Source organism: Platalea leucorodia, assembly GCF_965183815.1.
Source record: "Platalea leucorodia genome assembly, chromosome: 4".
Taxonomy (NCBI): domain Eukaryota; kingdom Metazoa; phylum Chordata; class Aves; order Pelecaniformes; family Threskiornithidae; genus Platalea; species Platalea leucorodia.
This window is the reverse complement of record NC_138826.1, coordinates 38729545-38752276: the sequence shown is the minus strand read 5'-3', so window position 1 is coordinate 38752276 and position 22732 is coordinate 38729545. Positions and strand designations below refer to the sequence as shown.

At 44.3% G+C, this 22732-nt stretch overlaps 2 protein-coding genes across 7 annotated transcripts in view; both read right to left on the bottom strand.

Moving 5' to 3' along the window:
• Positions 1-19546, bottom strand: part of OIT3 (oncoprotein induced transcript 3) — a 31927-nt gene extending 12381 nt beyond the window's left edge. For 2 of the 6 annotated variants that reach the window (XM_082309800.1, XM_082309801.1), the window contains exons 1-4: positions 7921-11973; positions 7335-7445; positions 3284-3406; positions 217-339 (exon numbers count right to left, since the gene is read on the bottom strand). In XM_082309800.1, the coding sequence (XP_082165926.1) occupies positions 217-339; positions 3284-3406; positions 7335-7445; positions 7921-8329 (766 nt within the window). In that variant the 5' untranslated portion in view covers positions 8330-11973. The other 4 variants (XM_082309804.1, XM_082309805.1, XM_082309802.1 and 1 more) reach the window with 4 other exon arrangements.
• Positions 19547-22732, bottom strand: part of MCU (mitochondrial calcium uniporter) — a 92952-nt gene continuing 89766 nt past the window's right edge. The window contains exons 7-8 of the mRNA XM_082309807.1: positions 20885-21001; positions 19547-19693 (exon numbers count right to left, since the gene is read on the bottom strand). Of these exons, the coding sequence (XP_082165933.1) occupies positions 19616-19693; positions 20885-21001 (195 nt within the window). The 3' untranslated portion in view covers positions 19547-19615. The remainder of the gene's footprint in view (positions 19694-20884; positions 21002-22732) is intronic.

Sequence of the window (22732 nt, the reverse complement as noted above, 5' to 3'; positions counted from 1 at the left end):
CCCAGCTGGGTCCTGTGTCTCTGTTCTCCTGCCTGGTAAAAAAAGCAATGTCTCCAGGCTCTCAGTTTTGGATGATCTGTCATTAATGACAAAGCTCCATTAACCAAACTGGAAAGGACAGACTAAGAACACAGCAAAAACAAGAAGAAAAATTCCTTCAGACATACTTTTGACTTCCAGGGGACAGAGGCTGTTAGGCAGGTTTTGTTGACCTACCTTGGCAAGTGTGGTTGTCTTCTGACAGAACAAGTCCTCTCGGACATTCACATTGGTATGCGTCTTCCACTTCAATACAGGTATGGCTGCAGCCTCCATTGTTATTGTGACAGCCTTCGATTTCTGCAAAGGAAAGGAAAATCAGCACACCCTGCTCCTCAGGCAGCTGCGTGGCAGCTACGCAGGCCCCAACATATACTCCTGGCTGACTAACAAACAGTATGACCAACACAGAGCTCAAACGCAACAGGACAGTGAGAGCTTGCTTCCAAGAAAATGCAGTGGAAACCCATTTTTAATTGTACAATTTCCTGTGTTTGTCATTTCGCCATGAAGTTAACAAGGAATTATGTGAAAAAGCTTACCAAATTAAATCACATGCTACAACTGGCATACATAAGAAGGCTGAATAGGCAATCTTCAGCTTGGCCCTTTCTAACTTCTGAGACATCCTCTTAAACTAAATTTTTATGTTGTTTCTTACTTCAAAAAGGTGGAAGGAAAATCCTCTTAAAACTTCTACCGTGTGGAACCATACTCACTCCCTTAGTCATCACCAGAATTAAAGCCCTGAGATTTGCACGGGAGGTGTCTTGGGGAAGACAGACTCACAGGTAGCCAGCTCCTATTCCCATCAGGGAACACCAGAGAGAAGATGATGCGCTCTTTGCCTGCGGGTTTCTCAGCTGTGATGAAGGTGGGTGTACCGGATTCCCACATCCCCTTTGTACGCTGAGGATGAAACTCTGCTCATAGGAGTTTGTTTAGCAGGAATTTTGTTAGTTTGTGAGCTTTAGGCTTAGTGGTTGGTGACTCTGAGATGCATTATCACAGGGACAGAATGACACAAGTTGGCAGTGTAAGGTCGATTCCTCTCCTAATTTTCCCCTGTTCTAAAGTGCAGAGGAGAGAGGGCAGCACAGCTAATTGAGGGATTCGTCATGTCTTGTCTTACATCTTTTCTGTTCAGGTGAGGCAATTCTCTGAGGATCTGAGTTTTCATGTAGAACATATTCCTAGCCACTACAGCTGCAGAAAAGAGCCTGAAAGGTCATCCAAATACCTTCTGAAGATTTGAAAATCTAAGGTAAGTAAGGCCATTTCCAGTTGTTGTTGGCTTTCTGTTATAGAGAAAGTAAGAGTATCATGATTTTTTTAGAAAATAACCTTCACTGCTTAATTTTTTTAACCCTTTGGGATGAATACTGCTAGATATTCTCAGTAAAACAATAGTACATGTAATATAAACAAATCATAAATACAAAATATTTCTCACTAAGCTGGCCATCAGAAATGACTGTGTGGTTTTCACTGAAATGTAAAGAAAAGAACAGAAATCCCATACTCAACCCTACACATTGCATGGAAAACAACAGCCTGAATACTCCACATGAGTCGAAGTAACAGGTAAAACATTATGAGGGAAATTTTGAGATACTCTTAACCCTACTCAGCCTCACCAGCTCATGTAATCAAGCTAAATCTCCTGCATTTGTTCTTTTTAGTAACCGCTCTGAGATGGCTCACAAATAAATCACATACTCTAATGGTTCACAAAGCTGAGGGCACCTCTTTAGAAATAAAACTCACTAACAAGATTGTAAAATCCCCAGCAGCAGTGTTAAACTCACGAAAAGTACCATCCTTCTTACAGAAGGGGCAATTAAATGATATATCAAAGGCCTTAAAATCCAACTTCAGGAACAGCAGAAACAAACGAGTTTCCAAGCACAGACTATTCCAGCCCTGTCAGAAGAGTGCAGTGCTCAGGAATAAAAACTGCCATGTAGCGCAGCTGGTTTACGGGACAACCCACCAGCTCAGTGCTGGATGTGGAAGGAACAAAGCCCACAGATCACTTTTGGCCCCAAACAACTTAACAAGTACTTAAGGAGCACTCTGCACAGCAGCTTTCCCCACGGAAGTGTCATTTTCTGGATGAGTGATATTTTTATTAACAGAGCTCAGAGAGGAGATTTTCACAGAAGTGAGATGAAACGTGCTTTGGTACCATAGAGGGGGGAAAACAGGGACAAAAACTGCAGCTTGGAGCCATATGTCAGTGAATCATAAAGAAGGGTGGAGTTCATCCCAAAAATACAATAGCAATCCCTCCCTCTCCCTGCACCACAGGTATCTACCACACAGCAGCTAATGTAAGGCTGCACGCAGGATGCAGATGTATTCAGTTCTGGCAATCAGGTAGCTCAAAACTGAAGCACATCTGTAGCTATTATTCTTGTCTGAGGCCCCACAGTATCTGTGAACATACAACGCAGCAGCTTTGCCTGTGAGGGGCCACAGTGCTCTTCGCAGCTGACCACAGAAAACATCAGGCACAAGTCTATTTTTGCTGGGTTTTCATATTTCTGCTCAAAGATGTTTGTACATTGTTAGTGACAATAGATCAAACCTACAATTTGGTCTTTAAGCCCCTGCTAAACTACCAGTCTAAACTCATCAAGGGTTCTCAACCTGGCTGTGCCACCACTGGGAAGTTGCTGTGGCAGCTGCACGTGGCAGAGCCCACAACTAACTACTTATAAAAAGCAAACAGTCAAAAAGGAGCTCTCATTTCATATCTAGCTTCTGTTTACAGACTGGCACCCCCTCTCCTCAATCTCTACCCTGGGAGGCTAAGCAATCCTCATCCTCTAGTCTAATGTCATGACATTACCCCATACCTAATGACAGCTGTCGAAAAACAGCAGTGCTAAATCTGCCCCCGCACAACTATCATACAAATCTCCACAGCCAAATTCCAGCATCTCCAGCAATAACTAGTTCTGTCTGGACAACCAGTCTTCCAAGATCCACTGCTGCCTCTCCCCCCATGGAGATAAATACAAGCAAATCCTAGCAGAAATGAACAAGGCAGGGAGGACAACAAGGAGACTCCTCTCTGCTTGATTAGAAGGATATTTCAGTAACAACCCCACTGGCTAGCGCAGAAGTGGTATGAGTGACATTTAATCCCAGCCACAAGGAGCCAAGAGAGAACTAGTGCTGCAAGGGAAGGGAAATGATTTATATCATTTCCAGCAGACCGTGATAGCTGAAACCTCACCTTCACAGGTTTTTCCGTCACTTCCCAGCGTGCGCCCGATCCCGCACTCACAGCGGTAGGAGTTCTTCAGGTTAACGCAAAATTCACTGCAGCCTCCGTTGTTCTGCTCACATTCATTTTCATCTGCAAAAAAACCACGCTGTCAGAATGTGCCCCCTGGTAAACACATGGCTGGCAAAAAGGGGCTGCGCCATGGGAGCGCTGGTCAGACTGTGGACTGGCTTTCCTGGCCTCATGACCTGGATCAAGGCAACAGAGGTGAGTAATTCCACTAAATGCTAAAGACCACTATCTACTGACAGTAGTAGAGTGTTTTGCCGTGCTGTGTCTAACCCAGGAGCAAAGCAGACCTGGGGGGAAAGGCAGCGTGCGCACAGCGGCCATTTCAGAGTGAAGATGGACACAGTCCCACTGAGAAACTTCCAAACAGGTTCCACAGACTGAGGGAGTTCATGTTTTCATTTATTTTCTCATCCTAAACTATTCCCCACACCACTCACAAAGACATTAAAATGAAGTTAACGTGACTTCACTGCATGGTAAAACTAGGTGAATATCAGAATCAGTCAAAAATAAACCCTATCTATTTTTGTATCACACCTGCTACTGCTACACATGGCCAACTATCCTACAGCAATTATAAATGATTCAACCCTTATTTCAAAATAAAGACACAAGAATGATAAACAGCTGTAAACATATGAACAAAGCTTAAATCAAACCAAAACATTTTAATGAACCCTATGAAGCTTCCCCAAGAAAAATCACATCATGAGAAACTTCATCGTTTCGGCTTCTTGCCCCAGGCAATGGCTGCTCCCTGTCCTGGAAAGCTCAGGAGTCCTTGCAGAACAGAAACGTCAGCTCACCACGGTGAGGCCTAACCTGAGCACTGGTGCCACGCCGGCCACCACAACCATTAGCTGCTCGCTCTGTACCGGAGATGAGTTGAAGAGCTGAGTTCTGAGCGACTCCCCCTCTGAGGACTCAGCTCCTCACTGCCCCACGATGGCCCTCCCTGCTCTGCTCCGCCACAGCCCTCTGCAGAGCTGTGGCACCTACCTTTGCAGCTCAGAAGAAAGAGGAGTGCCTGAGGTGGCATCCCACACTTTCTGGAGCAGACTCTGGATAAAGGTTGCAAAATAACCTTGTAATAGGCCCAGACTAAGTTTTTATAACCTAAAGCAATTTACCCATGAATAGTACCTGTGTCAGGTTTCTGTGCTGGCTGCATTCAGCTTGAGAGTAGAGCCCTCCAGGGTGCTGATGGTCTTTTTTAAGGAAAAAGCACAGCATATGCTTCTGAATCTCTTGGTAAAGCTCCAAAAACTCCTCCTAATTTTCTCTGTTTTAAAGGCTAAAGTTCCTCCATGTCTCTCTGCTTTGTTTTTTTTGAAAGGAACTTTGTTCTCCGAGATTCTCATTCTTCAACCTGATTTAATCTCTGCGTGCAAAACGTGAATCAAATAGAGAGGAAGGGACAGTCATTGCTATTGCTGAGCCACAAAACTAACGATTTCTCTTAGGCAGGCCAGAATGCTGAGGTTATCAATCAATGTTCATGTGGGGTTTCACCAAAACAGCTTAGAAGTTACCATTTACGAGATGTCAGAAGCTTAAAACCAAGAAAAAAGAAAAATACCATTTTAAGAGACAGGTCAGAGATGAGCTCTCTTAGGTATAAGTGGTCTCACACATACACAGTATCTGCAGCTTGCAGCTGTTGGTGTTGTCTCCTTCCACAAGCGATGCGAATTGAGTATTTTTAGCCAAAGAAATGGCTGGTACCCTGCTTTGGGAGGCAGGAAGCACGTCCAGACGACACACACAGACAATTCCCTTTTCACACATGTGACCAGCTCCACACTTTCCCTTCTAACAATAAAACTAAAGCTGCTTAAAAAACAGAGGTGAAGAGGGAAAGGGCTACTGGCAAAGGCACAGAGATGCTGTTAGGAGGTCCTAGAGCTTGGCTTGGTCAAGGGCTCTACCCAGCAATTCACCTTGCTGGTCCTCCAAGTTGTACAACACATGGCAGATCTGTCCCTGCTCTTCTGCACCAGTGACAACCAGGACTTCTGGGACACAGGCTGGCTTTCTTGAGACTGGATCAGGAGAGTGCTGAACTGATTTTAACCACGGCTTAGTCCAACATGGATCCAGGTATTCAAGAGGCCAAAGGCAATGCACTGAGTTGGTGGATCCATGACAGAAAGTCAGACCTAATCTAACCCCTAAGTAAGCTTGCAAATGAAAATATAACTTAGGATCAGCAGTTCTACTCTGGGATTCAAAGCATATAATGTACTGAAGTCAGCCTAGCACTGGGAGATTCACAGAGCTGCTTAGCATTATTGCAACATCTTCACCCCTTCTCTTAGAGTGAGCTGGGAAAGGAATAATATTCTCCATATAGGAAAGGCACAGGAAAGGCTAATACAGATTTGTTTGGTTTCCCTGGAAGGTCGGCACAGTTGCTCTCAGATATGCAATTGTGCAATTACTCAGCACAACAGAAAGTCATTAGAAAGATGAGTGAGCCATACAACAAGAGAGGCTGCAGGTAGGTAAACCAGTGTGATTATTACAGCTGAGGTGTTGTGCCATCTGGTTACCATGAAGAGAAGCAGCAGTGCACAATTCCTGCTCGGCGTGGCCGTGGGGGGATGAAGGCAGCTCCAGCACATGCAGATAGTCTGGGGACTCCTGCATGCCTCCCTGCTGTAGGAAATCCTTTCCTGCGAGGCTGCCACACGTTTATTGAGTGCTGGTGCTTGTCAAGGGCACTTCTGTGCCTGGAAGTCTTGCAGAGAAGCAGCCAATAGATATTTTTAATTAGCTGGGAGAGCTAAGTCAGGCACTCAGCTGCAGAGTTGTGGAGCAGCTTTAGCAAAATTGTTCTGTAGAATCGGTGTGAGCAAGCGTAGATCTGCAGCGGGGCCAGGCTGCTCTCTCCACAGATTGTAATGACTGTGGCCCCTACCCTGATGCCCACAGACATGAGGAGTGTGAAGAAAGAAACCACCCACGCCTGCCTTGTCAGCTATAGTCCGTATGGAAGAAACTCATCTGCCACGCAGCCTGCTGGACCAACTCTGCTCTCAACTTCTCCACCAAATCAAGCCTCAAAGACAAATATGAGATCCCACTTCCCCTGAACACTAGCATCCCTTTCTCCCTCCAGGCCACCTCTTCCCATCCATCGGTATGGCTCTGCAGCTCCCCAACAGCCACCCCTGCCCAGCCCCTTGCATTGCCCCACAGACCATCTTCTTCCTAAGACCTCACAGCCCAGGTGCTCTCCTCCCAGCACCCCACACAACCACAGCCATCCTCGCCTCAGGGGTTCACGAGGATTCCCTCACAAATCCCTGAAGCCAATGTTCCCCGCTCTGCTCTCACTTACAGCCCCTCCACCTCCCTCCTGGTCGTGTTAGTCTCTGCCAGTGGAGTCACCAAGTGCCAGCCCCCTGAATACCACCTTGGCATGCTGCCTAGAACCACTGAGGCCGTGCTGTGACCTGCAGCCCTTTGGCTCTCCTCAAACCCCAGGCCCTGGACAATGCTCCGCAAAGGGCAGTAAGTATGGTTTAGTTTAGTGCATGGCCCTACGCCAGCCAGCAAAACTTTTGTTGGAGGAAAGAGGCATTCAACAGAGCAGGTGAGAGGAAATCTCTAATGACAGACTGCACAGCCGTTCCTGAATACCAATAAGGCTGTACTGTGATCTTGCAAAGCGACTCTGCTACTGACAGTGAAGCTGCTGCCTTCAGCAGCTGGACTGTGCAGAAAGGAAATCTAGCCTCTACACATGCGCAGCTCCAGCAGCACCAGAATGTATTCAGTCATGGGATGTCGTATCTCACCTCGAGGGGAGAGATCTGGAACCATTTACAGAATCAAAGAACTGTTCTAGGCAGCAAGGGGGAAAAACTCTCAGAATACTTTTCCTTTTTTATACTGCTTTGTAAGACAATGAATTGAGATGCGAGCAATGAAACAAACGGGAAAGACAGCATCTGTAACTGACACAAGTTATTTCCACCCTTACCAAGACATGTCTGTCCATCAGGTCCTAGTGTTGTCCCCGGGGAACACGTGCAGTCACTGGTGTCCAGGCAGGAGCCCTGGCAATCCACCACATCACAGATGTCATAAAAATCTAGGGCACAAGAATGTTGTCAGCACAAACCACTGAGCATGCACCAAAAATACTGTATTTGTACTGACGGCTTCACACCCTATGTCTAGTCCTTCAGTTACAGACTTAGGCCACATTAGGAAAGCTGAAGAAAAACAATTTAGTTTAATTACTGTAAGTCAGAGATGCAAATTTTGGCTCTGGTAGCATGCCAAGACAAACCACAGTGCCCACAGAGAGCATTAAATCACTGCGGCCAGGTCAGCTACGGAAGATTTCCGCTAGCTGAACAAAGGCTAGAGTTCATGGAGATGAAACAGTCTAATCGATCTCTTATAGACAGGCCACCATCTGCACTGCATCACCTGACGAGCTTCTAGGTGAGCAAGCCAGAAACCAGTCACCACCTCTCTCAGGTGTACGGATGTGCTCACTGCCTCTCCTGCCCCACGGGGACGAAGGGGTTTCAGAAAAGCGATCTCAGTAGTTAACTTACGCCCACAGTATGCATGGAAACAAACGCTAGGCTTGGTTAAGTGATACACGTAGTACCCCCCCGGACACGCCTTGACGTCAATCGTGGTATTCCAAAGGCAGCAGTTCCCATTGAAGCTGGCACAGGCTTGGCGTGGGACGATGCCATCTGACTCTCGCGGGTGGCTGCCATTCAGCCAAATAGGAGCATGGGTGCCACAGTGGTTCTCCGGGATGCAGAAGGTAGGCATAGCATCGCCAGCCATACCAGTGAAGCGATACCACTCCCCGTCGATTTGACTGTCGCATGTCGGCTGGCCGTGGGAACCGTTTATCTGATGATCCGTGTTCCTCCAGGGCTCATTCAGGCTGATGTAGGCAGAGCAGGGGTCCAGGGCTGAGACACGCAGCAAGAGACAAGAGAGAAACATCTGGTAGATATCAAATCGAGTTGTTGACTGATAATTGCAAGGAACGCAAAATAATTTCTTTTTCTATTCTTAACAGAATCATTGTGATAGATAGAGATCCCCGGGGAGAAATAGCGATACCAGCTAACTAATTGCCTTATGGAAAATTCTGACAGCTTGGCTTAAATGTCTTGGAAGAAAAAGTAAATTAACAGAGCTCTTACAACATTATGCAATAGTCTGACTTGCTGTTTAGCTGCTGTAGAGTACGATAGGGGAAAAAATTAATATAAATAAACTTCAGGTCCAGGGAGTGATTTTGCCATAGGAAATATATGCTGGGAGCACTGGATCAAGCCTAGGACATCTACCCTTTGGTCAAGTGCTAATTGAGCACCTGCAAGCCCCTCCTGAAGTCACTGGTAACTCTCCCACATGCCTTGGAGAAGAGGACCAGACTTCAAACACGTTATGCACCCTCTCTAAAAATCCATCCATAGTCTGTGTCAGCTGTCACAGTTGAGTTGCCATAACCACAAGCCAGAGATCACCTTGCAAAGCATCAGTCAAAATGTGAATTGCAAGATATGCAACAGGAATGCTACATTTAAGGTGTACAGAAAAAGAATATTCCATTTCAATTATTAGACCCCTAAATAATTGTAAGTGATATCTAAACGTAATTTATCAGCTCCTGCTCGCTTCAGGGTACAATTTTAAACAGCTAAATATAAGAACTGCTATCCCAGGTCACAATGAAGTTGATCTATAGCCCAGCAGGCTGTCTCTAACCAAGAGTGTAGGCTTAGAGAGGTGAGGCAGGAGAAAGAGACCCTGCTCCATTTACCTGGGGTTTTGTTCTCCACTGTCTCTCCTATAGTACATTTATGCCAAGGTGAGTTGAAAGAGCTGTAACTCAAACCCGTGCACTCTGTAGAATTCTGCAGCAGGGCAAGCAAGAGAGGTGGCAGCCCCCTATATTTAAAGATCCACATAGATGTGCCCTGGTCTCCTTCAGAGACTCTATGCCCCACTGCTCTCTGTCAGATGCTAACTACCTCTACAATTCACAGTGGGTTTGGGTGATGTTGCCGCCTCCCTGCATCTGAAACAGCTTCCCCAAATCTTTTTATTTATTATCTTAAAATCTAGACAGCGTGAAGCTCTGAATTAGAACCTTCTGGGGAGCCGAATGTTCAACTCTTTACACAGCCATGTTCCTTGCAAGCCCACAAACCCTCCTTATGTCCACAGGAGATCAAATGTTTGTGAGTTGTATCTGTGGCAAGATACGAACACATGGACCTCCTGGTACGCACATGCCTGTTCATGCGGTACTCAAGGAGTGTGTCCCTTTTCAGAGGCCTTTCTGAACCTTCTGCAAACAATTAAAACTTAAGAATACCATAGGGAGAAAAAAAATGAAGAACTAAAGTGTTCATTACATTTTCAGTCTTCTCCTAATTAACCCTGATTTGGCAGCTTCCTCACTAAAAGTCCAGAGGTTTCATTTTCACTTACATTTAATACCTGATTAAGCACCACTTACCCGTGACTAGCTATTCCCTATTAAGCAAAATGAATGCTAATACTGTCTTAAGTAAGGAAAATTGATTACCATTTGCTAGAATTAGGCTAATAAAACCAATCATTCTGATTAAATGCATCTCAGACTGGAATACCCTCTACTTTCCACACCACATTTCTTTTTAAGTTCTAAAATTGCGCTGTTTTGTTTTGTTTAAACAATAGGGTGATGCAATTGGGGGGGGCACACATATTGATTCTATTGGAACGCGCTGGATGCAGGCAAACCTTCTTGGTTTATTATTTTGATTTGCTTCACTGGCTTTAAAGTAGGAATTATAAGTGCTTCAGAGAATGGACTTCACGTCACCCTTATTTAGCTGCATCCTCTGTAAATATCTGTCTCACCGACATGCTATCTTGTATGTTCTCACAAATACAACATGTCTCTTGACAAACACCCTTAACACCATCCTCAGCCATAGGCACGTTTTGTTTGGCCTCAAATCCACCATAAAAGGTAGGAGCAGCTGCCGTAGTCGTGAGTGTGCTGCAAGCTGGCACAGGGAGTGCGAGCCTGGGTTAGGAAGGGAATCTGTAGTGCCACCATTCATGAGATACAGAGAGGAGCAGATTTGCTCCCACCACAAGCAGCCCCTAGTTCTGAGCAGTGGAGGGGGAACCCACAGCAGGAATCTGATGAGATTCACTAAACAATCCCTCCTGAGCTCTCACTTTCACCTGCCGCTCCTTGCCTGCCCTTACCCACAGACAGCCGCAGCACTGCCAAATCCCATCCTCCAAAAGCTTGCTTGACTTCTTGCAATAGGAAAACATGGGTCCTGCCTTAGCACACAGCTGAAAAGAGCTTCCTCTGGGCTTCCCTCAGTATAACTCACTGAGTTTCCACAAGATGATTTGGTGTGGCCTTAGAATGAGTCACTGACTAAGATTAAAAGGTTTTTGTGTTGTTAAAAGCCAAATGAGGCAAAGCAAGGAAGGCCCTGTCAGCTTCCCAGCTGGGCAGCACCAAAAATACACATGCACTCATTAGCTTTCATATAGTATAATTAACTTTATGAAATATCCTTTGTAGAACAACTCGGAAAACATTCATCCAGGGAGATCACATTGTCTCCTAAACAGACAGGAGATAATTTAAAGAAAAAATTTACTGAGATAAACATGCTGTGGCTCAGAGGGAGCTGGAAGAAGGCATTCCAGGGGAATGGGGTAGCACACCCTCCCATCTTTCATTTCTCTGAGAGCTTCAGGCAGGAGTGAAGGGGAGGCAGACAAGCAGAAAAAGCAGACAGTGCTCTTTCGCTCACTGCAGACCCTTGGGACTGCCAGGGATGCCCCAAGCCAACCTCCCTGCAGACACCACACAGTCTTTGGCAGCACAGTTTACTGAAAACTAATTTGAGCTTTTAAGAAAAAAACTCCACAAAAATACAGAAGCAACCAATCAACCTCTCATCTCTTCTCCCCAAACAACGAAAGCACGGGGGTTTTGCACAAGACATATAACTGTCTCCCACTCCTTCTGTTTTTCATTTTTCTTGGCTCAATTTTTTTCCTCCCCAACACTTCTTGCATGGCCTGAGCAATTCAGCCTGACAAGCATTAGCTATGAAGTAAAGCTTTTCAGTTTGTAATCTTGATGATATCATTAGTTCTCTAGCTGACATGCTAGCATATATATTGGATGACAAATCATGCTCTAGCAAGCCTTCATAAGCCCACCATTCTGCAGAGAAATTGATCCTGTCTGTATTGTGTAACTGGAGGTCTCTGCTCTGGCACAGCTAAGCAATGAAATGAGCAGCACTGCATTATGACACTAAATTCAGTTAAGATTTGTCAAAGAAGCAGGTGAAAAAGTAGCATAATATCTATTCATAGAGTCTCTCCTCTGAAGGAAGAGGAAAATCCCACAGTGTCTTGGCAGTAGAGATTCTCCCAATATGGGAGCCTTCATGCTCTGCGACAGAAAGATCTTTCCAAGCGGAAAGAATTTCACACCACCTTCAAAGAAAAAGGATATTTCTCACATCTTCCAGTCTTTCACCTAAGAATACCAAGGCTCAGCATGAACTTTAAAGATGGCAAACAGAAATAAGCTTGAAGGCAATGCCTCTTTACTCACCCATCAAAAACACTGGCTGCAACTGGATGACAAAGCAGATACAGAAAAACAAGTACTGGAACATCCCACTCAGGCAAGGAACAGTTACCACTCAAGTAACAGAGGCTTGAAAGCCCTTGCACACCCTGTGGCTCTTGCAGCCGCCTTCTCGGTGGAGCTTCTGACACCAAGCTTTCCAAAGAGCAAGTGTGATAGCTCTCCTGGAAGTTTATCAGCGGAAGAAGCTGAAGGGATGTGGGGTACAGCTCCAGCCTTGACCTCTGCAGAGCAGCTCTGCCCTTTATTGACAACGGAGATGTACTTACTGATCAATCTTGTTTTTTGGACTCAACCCGCTATTGTTTTCTGGCCTGACCGCCCCACAGTGACACCTCCACTATCTTATCTGGAGAAGAACTCTAACCAGAGGACACCCGGACATCCCGAAGGGATGGAAAAGAAGAACAGATGGGTGCTACTTGTTATCTCCGCTCCTTCCACAAGTCATACAGCTTCACGGCTCCCCACAGGCAGAAAACACCAGCTAGAGAGCCTTAACTGCAGGAAATAGTGGCCAAAGGAGAAGAGCTGATCCTTCCGAGCAGAGATTGCAGATGAGTGCTTGGAGCAGAGCTACAATGGGAACATCAGTCAAAGTGAAGAACTGCTGTCCCACAGGGAAATAAGCTGTTCCTATGCTACACAAAGACCCTTTCCACTCCTGGTCACATAACCTGACCATTGCAGTGAGATTATCAAACAAGGCAAATCAAGACATTTTTCTACAGTAGTCTTACGAATTTTGTCTTAAAAAAAAGAACAAACACACAAAAACAAAAAAAAAAACCAACAACAAAAACCAACAACACAAAAAAACCCCAAGCCAAAACCAGCACTAAATTAACTTCCGTGCAACACTGAGTAATTATGAACCTCTGCCTTACCAGTTCAAACCAAACTAGGTTGAGTTGCAGGTCATAACCACGTGCTCTGGTTACAGATGAGAGCACACTGAAATCCGTTCTCTACAAAAGCAAACCAAGCACCGTGATTGGCAGTGAGAGATACCAAGAACAACATGAATAAGCAGAAAGGGATCTTCCCTCTCATCCCGCTAGCTGTAGCTCTTATTATAGAGAATAGATTTAAAACTCTTTTTTTAACATATACATACATATGCACATCTACAGGTCCCTCCCTGCTTATGGTCACACAGTTCTCCTCCAGGAAATCATCTGCAGGCAGAAAGCTCTCCATCAGCAAAGAGTACAGCTAAGCCTACAGTAATTGCACAATCAAACAAGTGTAGGCATTTCCCCGTTGCCTTTGTGCTCTGCATTTCTGCAGCACGTTGGTGTAAGGAATAACATCAGGGTTGATGTGCTACCTTCAAATCCCAGTAGGAAAAAATTAGCTACGTTATTTTCATATTGAGTTTCCATGAGACAAGGAGTCGGGTATGTGCCTGCTTTGTAGGGATTGTACATTATAGAAAGTTCTCAATTGCCTCTCTCTGTCTGGGTGTTTCCCTGGCAGTGAAGTGCAATATGCTGCTCTGCTCCACCCCAGCAGAGGAGTCTTTTTTAGTGGTGAATGACTCCAGGGAACAACAAAAGAAGCTTTATAAATGACTGTCATTGCTCCCAACAACAACCACCAAAAAACAACAAAAAAAATGAATTGTGGCTATATTGTGCTGACAGCTGAGCAGTACCAGAGAAGTTTTTTCAACAACAGGAAAGGAGAACAAATTCACTATGCAAAGCTAGCAAGGCAGATAACCCTCAGAAGGTGATTATGTGAATTCCCAGAAGAGAAACTAAAATTGAACGGAGAATAATACAGCAAGCCACAGGAAGTTATATTTTGCCATTTTCATTGAGAGGTTGATTCATACTTAAGATCCTGGGTAAATAAAACTGACAAGCTTGAATTGAATTTTCTATTTGTGTTAGAGGTATGTGTATTTTCTGAACCATTTCATTACCAGCTGCTTTTATCTTTGTAGATAGTATATTAGGCCTGACACTAGTAATGTTTTGACAGTTATATGTAAGTGACTGACAACTGACAATTAACATAGGGAAATGAACTGCATCATAGCAGTTTTGAGCCTCAAAGGTATCACAAACAGGCCCCATCAAGTTCACCAAAATGGATTAAAGCAGGAGATGCCCCAGCGTTCCCAGAGATGACGCTATCCCAAATCACCATAACATCTAGTTAAAGGAAACTTCAGTCTAAAGCTAGAGAAGATTCAGTGCATTGCCTCTACACATTTTTGGGATCCATAGGAAAGACAAAGACCATCTCAGTCTTCCAGAAGAAGCACCAGCAGAGGCAACTCTTCTATCAGCACTTTCTCTTTGCTTTGCAAGGTATTTCAGGTGACAGATATAGCTCCAGTTCCCCCCCCAAACAATAGTAGCCTGTATTAGAGTAGGCCACTGCAAATGTATGCCTCAGGGAGCTGGAGCAATTATTCCCAAGAGTGGAAGAGGGGGGAAAACAAACAAACAAACAAAAATCCCTCCTGCAAACAGACCCTCTGGGAGAGAGGATTCAGTTCCAATGGAGTACTCCAGATGCTGTAGGGCCTGTGCTTTCTAGGCAGATCTGGTAAATCTGTTGTTCCTGGCCTCCACTTTCTGACCCCAAAGATGAGTGAGCCTGACTTCCCAAGAAGCAAGAAGAATCAGGATCAAGTTAGTATTTCTTAAAAGTAGTCACCGCTATGGGTTAGAAGATATGAAGAGGGAAGGCAATATTAAAAATAGAGGGTTGGGATTTTATTTTGGTACCCAAGAGATGGGATCTTCTAAACCTGCTGCTGTCTAAGCCTGAGCGTGTCTATTCTTAATGCAAATAACAGATGCTAATTTTACAGGTGGCAACCACACTTCTTGCCCCTCCCAGAGATTTGGAACGTTTTACCATCCTTACACAAGGAACTCAAATTCTTCAAAGCATTGGCTAGGCTGGAAAGCCTCATGCCTTTTGTAACGGACTAATGAAGAAAGACCCTTCAGTGTTTGCTGAAGCTGGCCTTGTCTGTGTCAGAGCCACCTCTCAAGACACACGAACGTTTGATGAAAGTGAGGTGTGTGAAGAACAGCTCTTGGTGCAGGAGTAACTCCTGCCTAGAAGGAGCAGGCGGAAGAGCTAATCAGCACTTCCTGCCGCTGAGAGAGAGGAGAACGCAACACACACGACACGATCCCTGCCTGCGATTGACTTGAGGATGTACGTTCACAATAAGGCTTGACAGGTTGCTGAGATGGATCGCACAAATGTCAAGGACTTAAAGATAGGCCTTGTTACTGTAAACAACTTGTCCCAGGACACAGTGCCAATGGGAAGAGCTGTTGAGATCAGGGAGTGAACACGAGTTTGGTGAAATATGAGCAAACTCAACACAAGAAAAAGTAAAACACCAAGACCCCATTAAAATCAGACAAGTATGTATCTTCTAGCGAACAGCAGCAGTTATTTCCTTTCCCTTAGTGGAGCCCTGTGATGCAGAACCTGGTGTTTTGAGAATGTTTGTCCACAGGTCCTACAGAACCCAGAGTATTTTCTGTGATCCTCAATTTCTAGATGGAAGAATTAGAGCATAGACAGCGTACCCACAATTGCAAAACTAGTCGGAGCAGAAACAGGAATAGGACCCATCTTTTACAAGTTCACAGAGCCACAATGGACACAGCATAACATCAACTTCTCCCATACTTCAGGGCTTAGATATGCTGCAAGTTTAATTTCCATTCCTGTATTTCAGTTTTCACCCCCTTAATGTCAGTATAGAAATAAAACTGATTTTCTTTTAAAAGGGAATAATTGGAATCTCTTGGGAAAGGTAGAAAAATACCTAAGATATAAACATCTCCTTCCTACGTGAAAATAACATCATGCAACGTGGCACAGAGGAAAGGAGCTTGCATTTACAACTCCACACAAAAAACACAGAGGAGATGAAAGAAGTTGTTCCACTGGCTCAGAAAGACAGGGCAACTCGGCCAGCTTCACGTGACTGACATAGTGCCAAGGTCTGACAGCCAACAGCAGCTTCAGAGCATCATGCAACCCCCCTTAGACCTAACATGGAAGCGTAAGAACTTGCAGCAAGGTGATCATCATCACCGCCTGCCAGGTAGGAAGGGTTACAGGGGAAGAGAAAAAGGGTTTCTTTTTTGCTCTTCAGGAAAAAAGAGCCATCAACACCTTCCCTGGATATGTTTGCAAGGTAGAGCCTTGCTTGCATGGCAAAAAGGGAATATAATACGTTTCTCCAGACAATTTTGAACTTGATGTGTTTATTTGAGAGCTCCCTCACAGAAGAGAGGGAAGAGAGATTAACCAAAATTGGTAGAAAAAGCAGCATCCGAATACTGCAATGCACACTCCTGTTTATCCTTCATAGGGTCTTAAGAATGCAGCATTACATTAAGATTCAGGCAGCAGTGCCTGCTCTTAAAGTGCTGCCAGGTGGACAGGACCCTATTACCTGCCTGGCTCCTAGGCATGAAATAGCTACTGCAAGAGAGTTGGTCGATGTTGATATGCAACAGTGTGTATCAGGAGAGCAAACAAACATCACCTTTCCCTTCAGTGTTAGCATTCAAGGGCAACAACTGAGATTTGACCAGGTGTGCACTGGTGCAGAGAGGAGTGAGACAGCAATCTTCCAGGGGTACAGACTAGCAAGACCCACTGGACAGCCCATATTTCAGGGTACAATTGTAGACTCTTATTTTACCTCCTTTTCCCCCATCAACTCTAGAACAACATTAAAGCATGTGCAGGAACAATTTTGTCACACATTTTCTTGCTTTCAAAACAGGGATTGTGGTGCTAGATGTCAAAGTCTTCAGTTCTTCTGGATGCCAAAATGGACTTCGTATGCAACTGTTCCAAGCAATTTGTCTAGGGAGGGCAGCAGCTCATCTGCACACAGCAGCAGACTAAGGGCTGCTTGGAGGAAGAGGGTTTGTCAGCATTGCTGAAATTTCAACAGTGATTAAAGGTAGGTCACAACGACTAACAGCTTCCAGCCCCTTGTCTCTGACTTTAAAAAACACAGGAGACAGCTGGCTGTTACTAAAATTGGCCGATCATGGATTTTTTTTTTTTTTAATACAGTCAATGGACATGATAAAAAAAAAAACAAAAACTTTTGGCACCAAACATCTCATCTTAACATCCCATAAAGTTAGGACAAAGTGCAGTCTGCTGATTCCCCAAGTTAATGAACAAACGATAGGCCATCATGACAAATCAAACCACAGCCAAAGACCCAGAAAGTAACAGAAGCTTAAAACTTCAGTTTTCCTCTGAAACAGCACTTGAATGCAATATAGAAATACACTGACACCACTTGGTACGTTTTAGGTTGCTGGGCATTACACACCCACATATATTCTTATCCTGCAACGTGCCACATGTCTCTAGATTTTGTCAGCCTCCACATGGAGCTACTATGCTGGTCAAACAAAGGCAGATCTTTGTTAGACCAAACATCTCTACCTCACCACCTCAACTGCTCCCGAGATCCCTGTGTTACGCAGCTAGGCATGGCAGCAAGATCTCCACCCGAGCTTCTCCAGGAAAACTATTATCTGCATCACCACGGCCTCAGTGATGTAAGGTCAAGAAGAAACAACCTAAACAAAAAGAAATGGAGGAAACTCAGGAGACAGCTGCCACACATACAATATTCTCTTTTCAGCTGAGGAAAATAACATTATTCAAGAGCACCAATTCAAAAATTGAATAGTTATTTATTGTTCCAGAAGTACATTGCTCTTTTATACATATTTCATAAATGATACAGGATTTTACACATGTTCAGTGTTTGCTTTTTTTTTTTTTTTTTTAAAGAAGGACTTTTCTCCATGCTCCCTCCCTCAATCCCAAACACACACCACGGATTCAGCTACAGGATCGTGTTCAAATTTCTTCCCTTTAAAACTCACCACACAAACAGGATAAAACAGATTAAAAAAAATAATCACACAATGTAATTAAATTGAAAGACAGAGGAAAAGGGGAAGGGAAAAAAAAAAACTAGAAACATGCACCCATTCGGTCCAATATGCCATTGAGTGAGAAGAGGCAGCAATTCCAGCTGTGTTTCCACATCTGCAAGGCACCTGGCGTCTAGTTAATACTGATTTGTTTTTTCTTTCCTATGTTTTTTTTTTTTTAAAACATGGTTCTCAAAAAAAAAAAAACCAACCAAAAACCAAAACCAGAAGCCTCTTTCCATGACACAGTGAGGAGTAGTAGTGAAACATCAACAAAGCAGCCAGCTTTTCTGTATATAAAGCTTAGTGCCCTTCTTCCACCTTCATCCTGTCTCCACAGTATTTATCAGCAGGATGCTAAACCAGACTGACCTGCTTTGAATGAAGAGATGTTTTATCTGCTTAGAAATCAGCCAGCCTTGGCTAGAAGAGAGGGCAATGGGTTGACTTTCCTTCCTCTATTTCTTTTAGCTAAGAACAAGAGATGTCATCAGCCACTCCTAAGAAATTCTGACCTGTCGGCACAAAGTTCATTTAAAGCTACTTAAGTAGGGGAAAGTGCTGTAGAACTGAAGTAGTTCTGCGTCTTGCACTGTAAGAGCCCCGGGCTTTCAAAAAGCCTCTGGGCAAGGAAAATGCTTTGACCATATATGAGACCTTTTATCCCATTACACAAGCAGTCAAATATCAAGTTTAATTATTTCATATTCCAAAACTGTTCATTCAAGCAGGAGTCATGATTCTGCGACAGTTTCATAATCCTTTAAACCTTCACAATTTCATAGTCCAGGTGACTATCAGATTTGGGGTAGGAAGAGGGGAATCTCCCTCCCTTAAGACTGAATATAAAAAAAACCTCTCATGCAATGCTGCCATTGATTTCTAGAAGGAGCTCAAGGGCATTGGGACGCAAAGTTTATATAGTTACTATGGAATAATCCAAAATATCAGTTATCAAATGTCCAGAAGAAAACTCGTTCCTTCTCTCACTTGGCTACAACCAATCTGTGCTACAAATAAGCAAAGGAGGAAGTCAGTGGAGCACACGGGGTGGGCTGGGAAGGGGAAGCTCACGGTTTTCCAGTAGAAAGCAGTCTTGTAGTAACTTTATAAAAGAGACCAGGTCTGATCAGAAGTGTGCATGTTAATGGCGGTGGAGCGCAAGTTCTGATCACCAGCCATAGTTCCAGGTGGCTTGGATTCTTTGTTCTTTTTTTTTTTTCCTTTTTTTTGAGAGAGAAAGAGATCTGAATCAGGTAAAGGAAAATTTAAAAAGCTAAGCAGGCTGCTGGTGTCTTATCAAGAGGCAGACCCTGCAAAGCTGGAAGAAGAAAACCCTACACCCCAGCATTACATTCTTTTCATGAACCCCCCCAATCCTGTATTTGTACACAATTACCATTTAGACAGTTTTTAAATGTGACTATTTGCCAAGCCCTTGTCAGAACTAACATTCCACAATGTCCCATCTTCAATTTAAGAGATTCCCCCCCTACAGTCCTTTGTCTTGATTAAAGGTGAAAACCCTCCACCCCCACACCACCTCCCAGCTTCCACCTGCAATGCTTTAATTAAAAAGGCAAGAGCTATGAACAGGTTTTTTGCCGGGGTTCAGAGCTTCTTTGCTGATCAGTCCTTTTCATCAATTTGCTGGATGGGCAGGTGAACCTGCAGTGGGTCTCGAAGCCTCTTAAGGTCCAATTCTGCCTAAAAGTAAAAGACACACTATAAAGAACAAGCTCCCAATACACCTTCCCCGATACCATTCCCCTTTACAGAATGGAAAGCTTTTCTGTATTTCTTTGTTTTTCCTATCCAGAAGGGAAGCATTCAAAGAGTAAAACAAAAATTCACAGGCTTATATTTGCAAAAACCTTTCTCGGCCCTTACTGAAAGACATTTGCTCTGTAATTCTTTGAACTTGTCTACATGCAGCCACTTAAAAAGAATATGGTAGGGAAGAGCTGATCCCCATAAACTCATGGAAACCTTTTTTTTTTTAAAATTTAAAAAAAAAATAGATTAATGGGAATTGTTGATTCTAGAAGAAAAGCTCCATAAAAATACAGCCACCCAAGGGTACCTGTGTTCAACACAGAATGAGAAAACCCAGAAGTCTTTCTGGGTTTTCTTGTGAAACAAAGAGAGCCTAGCCCTGACCTCCCTCTACTGCTTGCACAGCTCCTTCTCCAAGGCAGGGGGAGAACACACCTTGCCCTGGATATCCTACACTGTCATTTCCAGAGCCTAGGAACAAACAGAGAATGATATGGAGCAGTGAAAAAGAACGTGGTACTCTGCTTTTTCTGCTCATGCCATTCTTCTGCAGAAAGGCTCTCAGAAACATGAGGAAAGATCTCTACCCGACTCCTTTGTTGAACAGATCCTGCAATGTGGACAGTCTGCCAAAAGGGTCTGTCTCCAGAATACAAGAAATCTGCCCCCATTGCTTCTAACAATACAGCTAAATTTTTTGAACATTATTTTCCAGGACTGCAACCCAGTGCACTAAAGTGCCATGTCAGGAAGACATGAACTGAATGGGTGCAAGTCTTCATTCCTCACTAAATCCATCTGGTGTGTAGGAGCTGAGAAGAAAGGAAATCTTGAATTAGGCTCCTCTGAGGCATGAAGTGCCTGAAGCAACTCAAGATTTGCCAGCAGTTTCTAAAAGGCCCTTACAGACAGATACAGGCAACTTTCACATTGATTACACATCCAGCAGTTCTATTCCTGGGCACATCAAAGCCAATTCAGTGATTGCACTGGGGCTGTGACAAGAAAATGAGCTGAAAACTTAAGATACATCCATTCGTGTTTGAGATGCGTCTATTAATAGCAGCTAAGAACTAGCAAGCAGTAATTTCTTTGTCTTATTTCTGGAAAAATTCTTGTTACCTGAGCAATTGCATCCTTGAGTTGATTGTATTTCTCTAGATCAAATTGTGTCTTTTTGGCTCCTTTATGGAAAAATAATAAGTACTGTCTGTCTCTGGCATCTGGATAAACATATTCCTAAAAAGAAAAAGGCAGAGAAGACAGGAATAAAGCATCAACAGGATGCAACGCAGGATACCATTGGCACAGTATTTATCAGTTGTGTTTTGGGAGGATGACTAGTTTCTGTCAGCAAAGGCACAAGACCAGACAGCATTGTCTAAGCTCACCCAGTGCGGTGGGGTGACCCCAGCCAACAGCTAAGGCCTCACCCAGTCACTCACTCACTCCCCCACAGCTGGATGGGGGAAGAGAATCAAAAGGGCAAAAAAACCAAGAAAAACTCATGAGCCAAGATAAAGACAGTTTAATAAGTGAAGGAAAAAAAAACAAAACACATAAGAGTAATGCAAAGGCAATCACTCACCACCTCCTACCAGCAGGCCAATGCCCAGCCCGTCTCCGAGCAACAGCTACTTTGGAGAAACTCCCCCCTAGTTTACTGCTGAACGTGACATTATATGGTATGAAATGTCTCTTTGGTCAGTTCAGGTCAGCTGTCCCAGGCTGCGTCCCCTTGCAACACCTCGCCCACCCCCTTGGGGGGGGAGTGGAGGGGCGGGGAGAAGCAACCAGAAACAGAGATGGCCTTGATGCTGTGCAAGCACTGTTCAGCAACAGCAAAAACATTGGTGTTATCAAGACTGTTTTGGTCACAAATCCAAACCACAGCACGATACCAGCTGCTATAAAGAACATTAACTCCATCCCAGCCAGACCCAGTACTGTTTCTCCACAAGTATGTTACACTCCAGCAGTGAGTTACCATCACCTCCCTCCTGTCCCAAATGTGTGAATCCTTCCATGCAGAGAGAACAAAAAAATAACACATTTCAGGGTTCCAATACTGACAAGTTTGTGGAGAGAAAGTAAAAAGAAAAAGCTATAAATACCAGAGGAAAACCTTTGTAAGATGGCCCTTACTCTCTTTTTCCTCAAGGTCATAAACATTCAATGGCTAATTAAAGCAACAATAGTTGCTCATGAGTTCATCTCTCAACCAAGCTACACAGGCGAGAATAAGAATCCAATACCACAGCTTTTGCCAGGGATACTCTGCTGCAAAATGTCCCATCTTTTTGGAGCGTGCAGATAACTCAGAGCAGCAGAGCTGTTCACACCAAATCCCACATAGCCTCTACAAAGCACAGGTCTGCCTGCTGAAGTTAACTCTCCCTTGCACTGGAACATCACAGCCTCTGTGTCTGGTATGCATCCAACGATCAGGACTGTCAGGTGGAGAGAAGGTGCATTCAGAGTCAAGCCACCCCTGAAACGCTGAGATTTTAAGTCTGGCAGAAGAAGTACTAGTTTATATGGATGACTTGATTAAAATATCACATCTGAGTCCAAACAAGGCCCAAGTTCCAGCCACACTTGGCAAAAACTACAGCAGAAGCCCTGACAAGGGCACATGTATCCTCAGACCCTGAAACGATGCAGCTGACAGACCGCTGGGACACCACACTGGAACACCCGCAGCATCTGTTCTGGTGGTCTTGTGACAGGAGAGACTCTTTGAGCCCTCCCTCCCTCATTATTTAGATGGGATTATGAAGTTTGAATGGGAGTGCCAAGACAAACCAAACACGTACTAGAAATCCACACGGAGTCTGGCACAACTACAAGGATGCAGAGAAGCACAGCTCCACTTTGTGCGAAGGTTTTCCAACAACGGAGCAGGTCTAGTTTTTAAAAGACTGTAAAAGACTGAGCCTGAGAGCAAACAGATCTGGAACTGCACCAAGG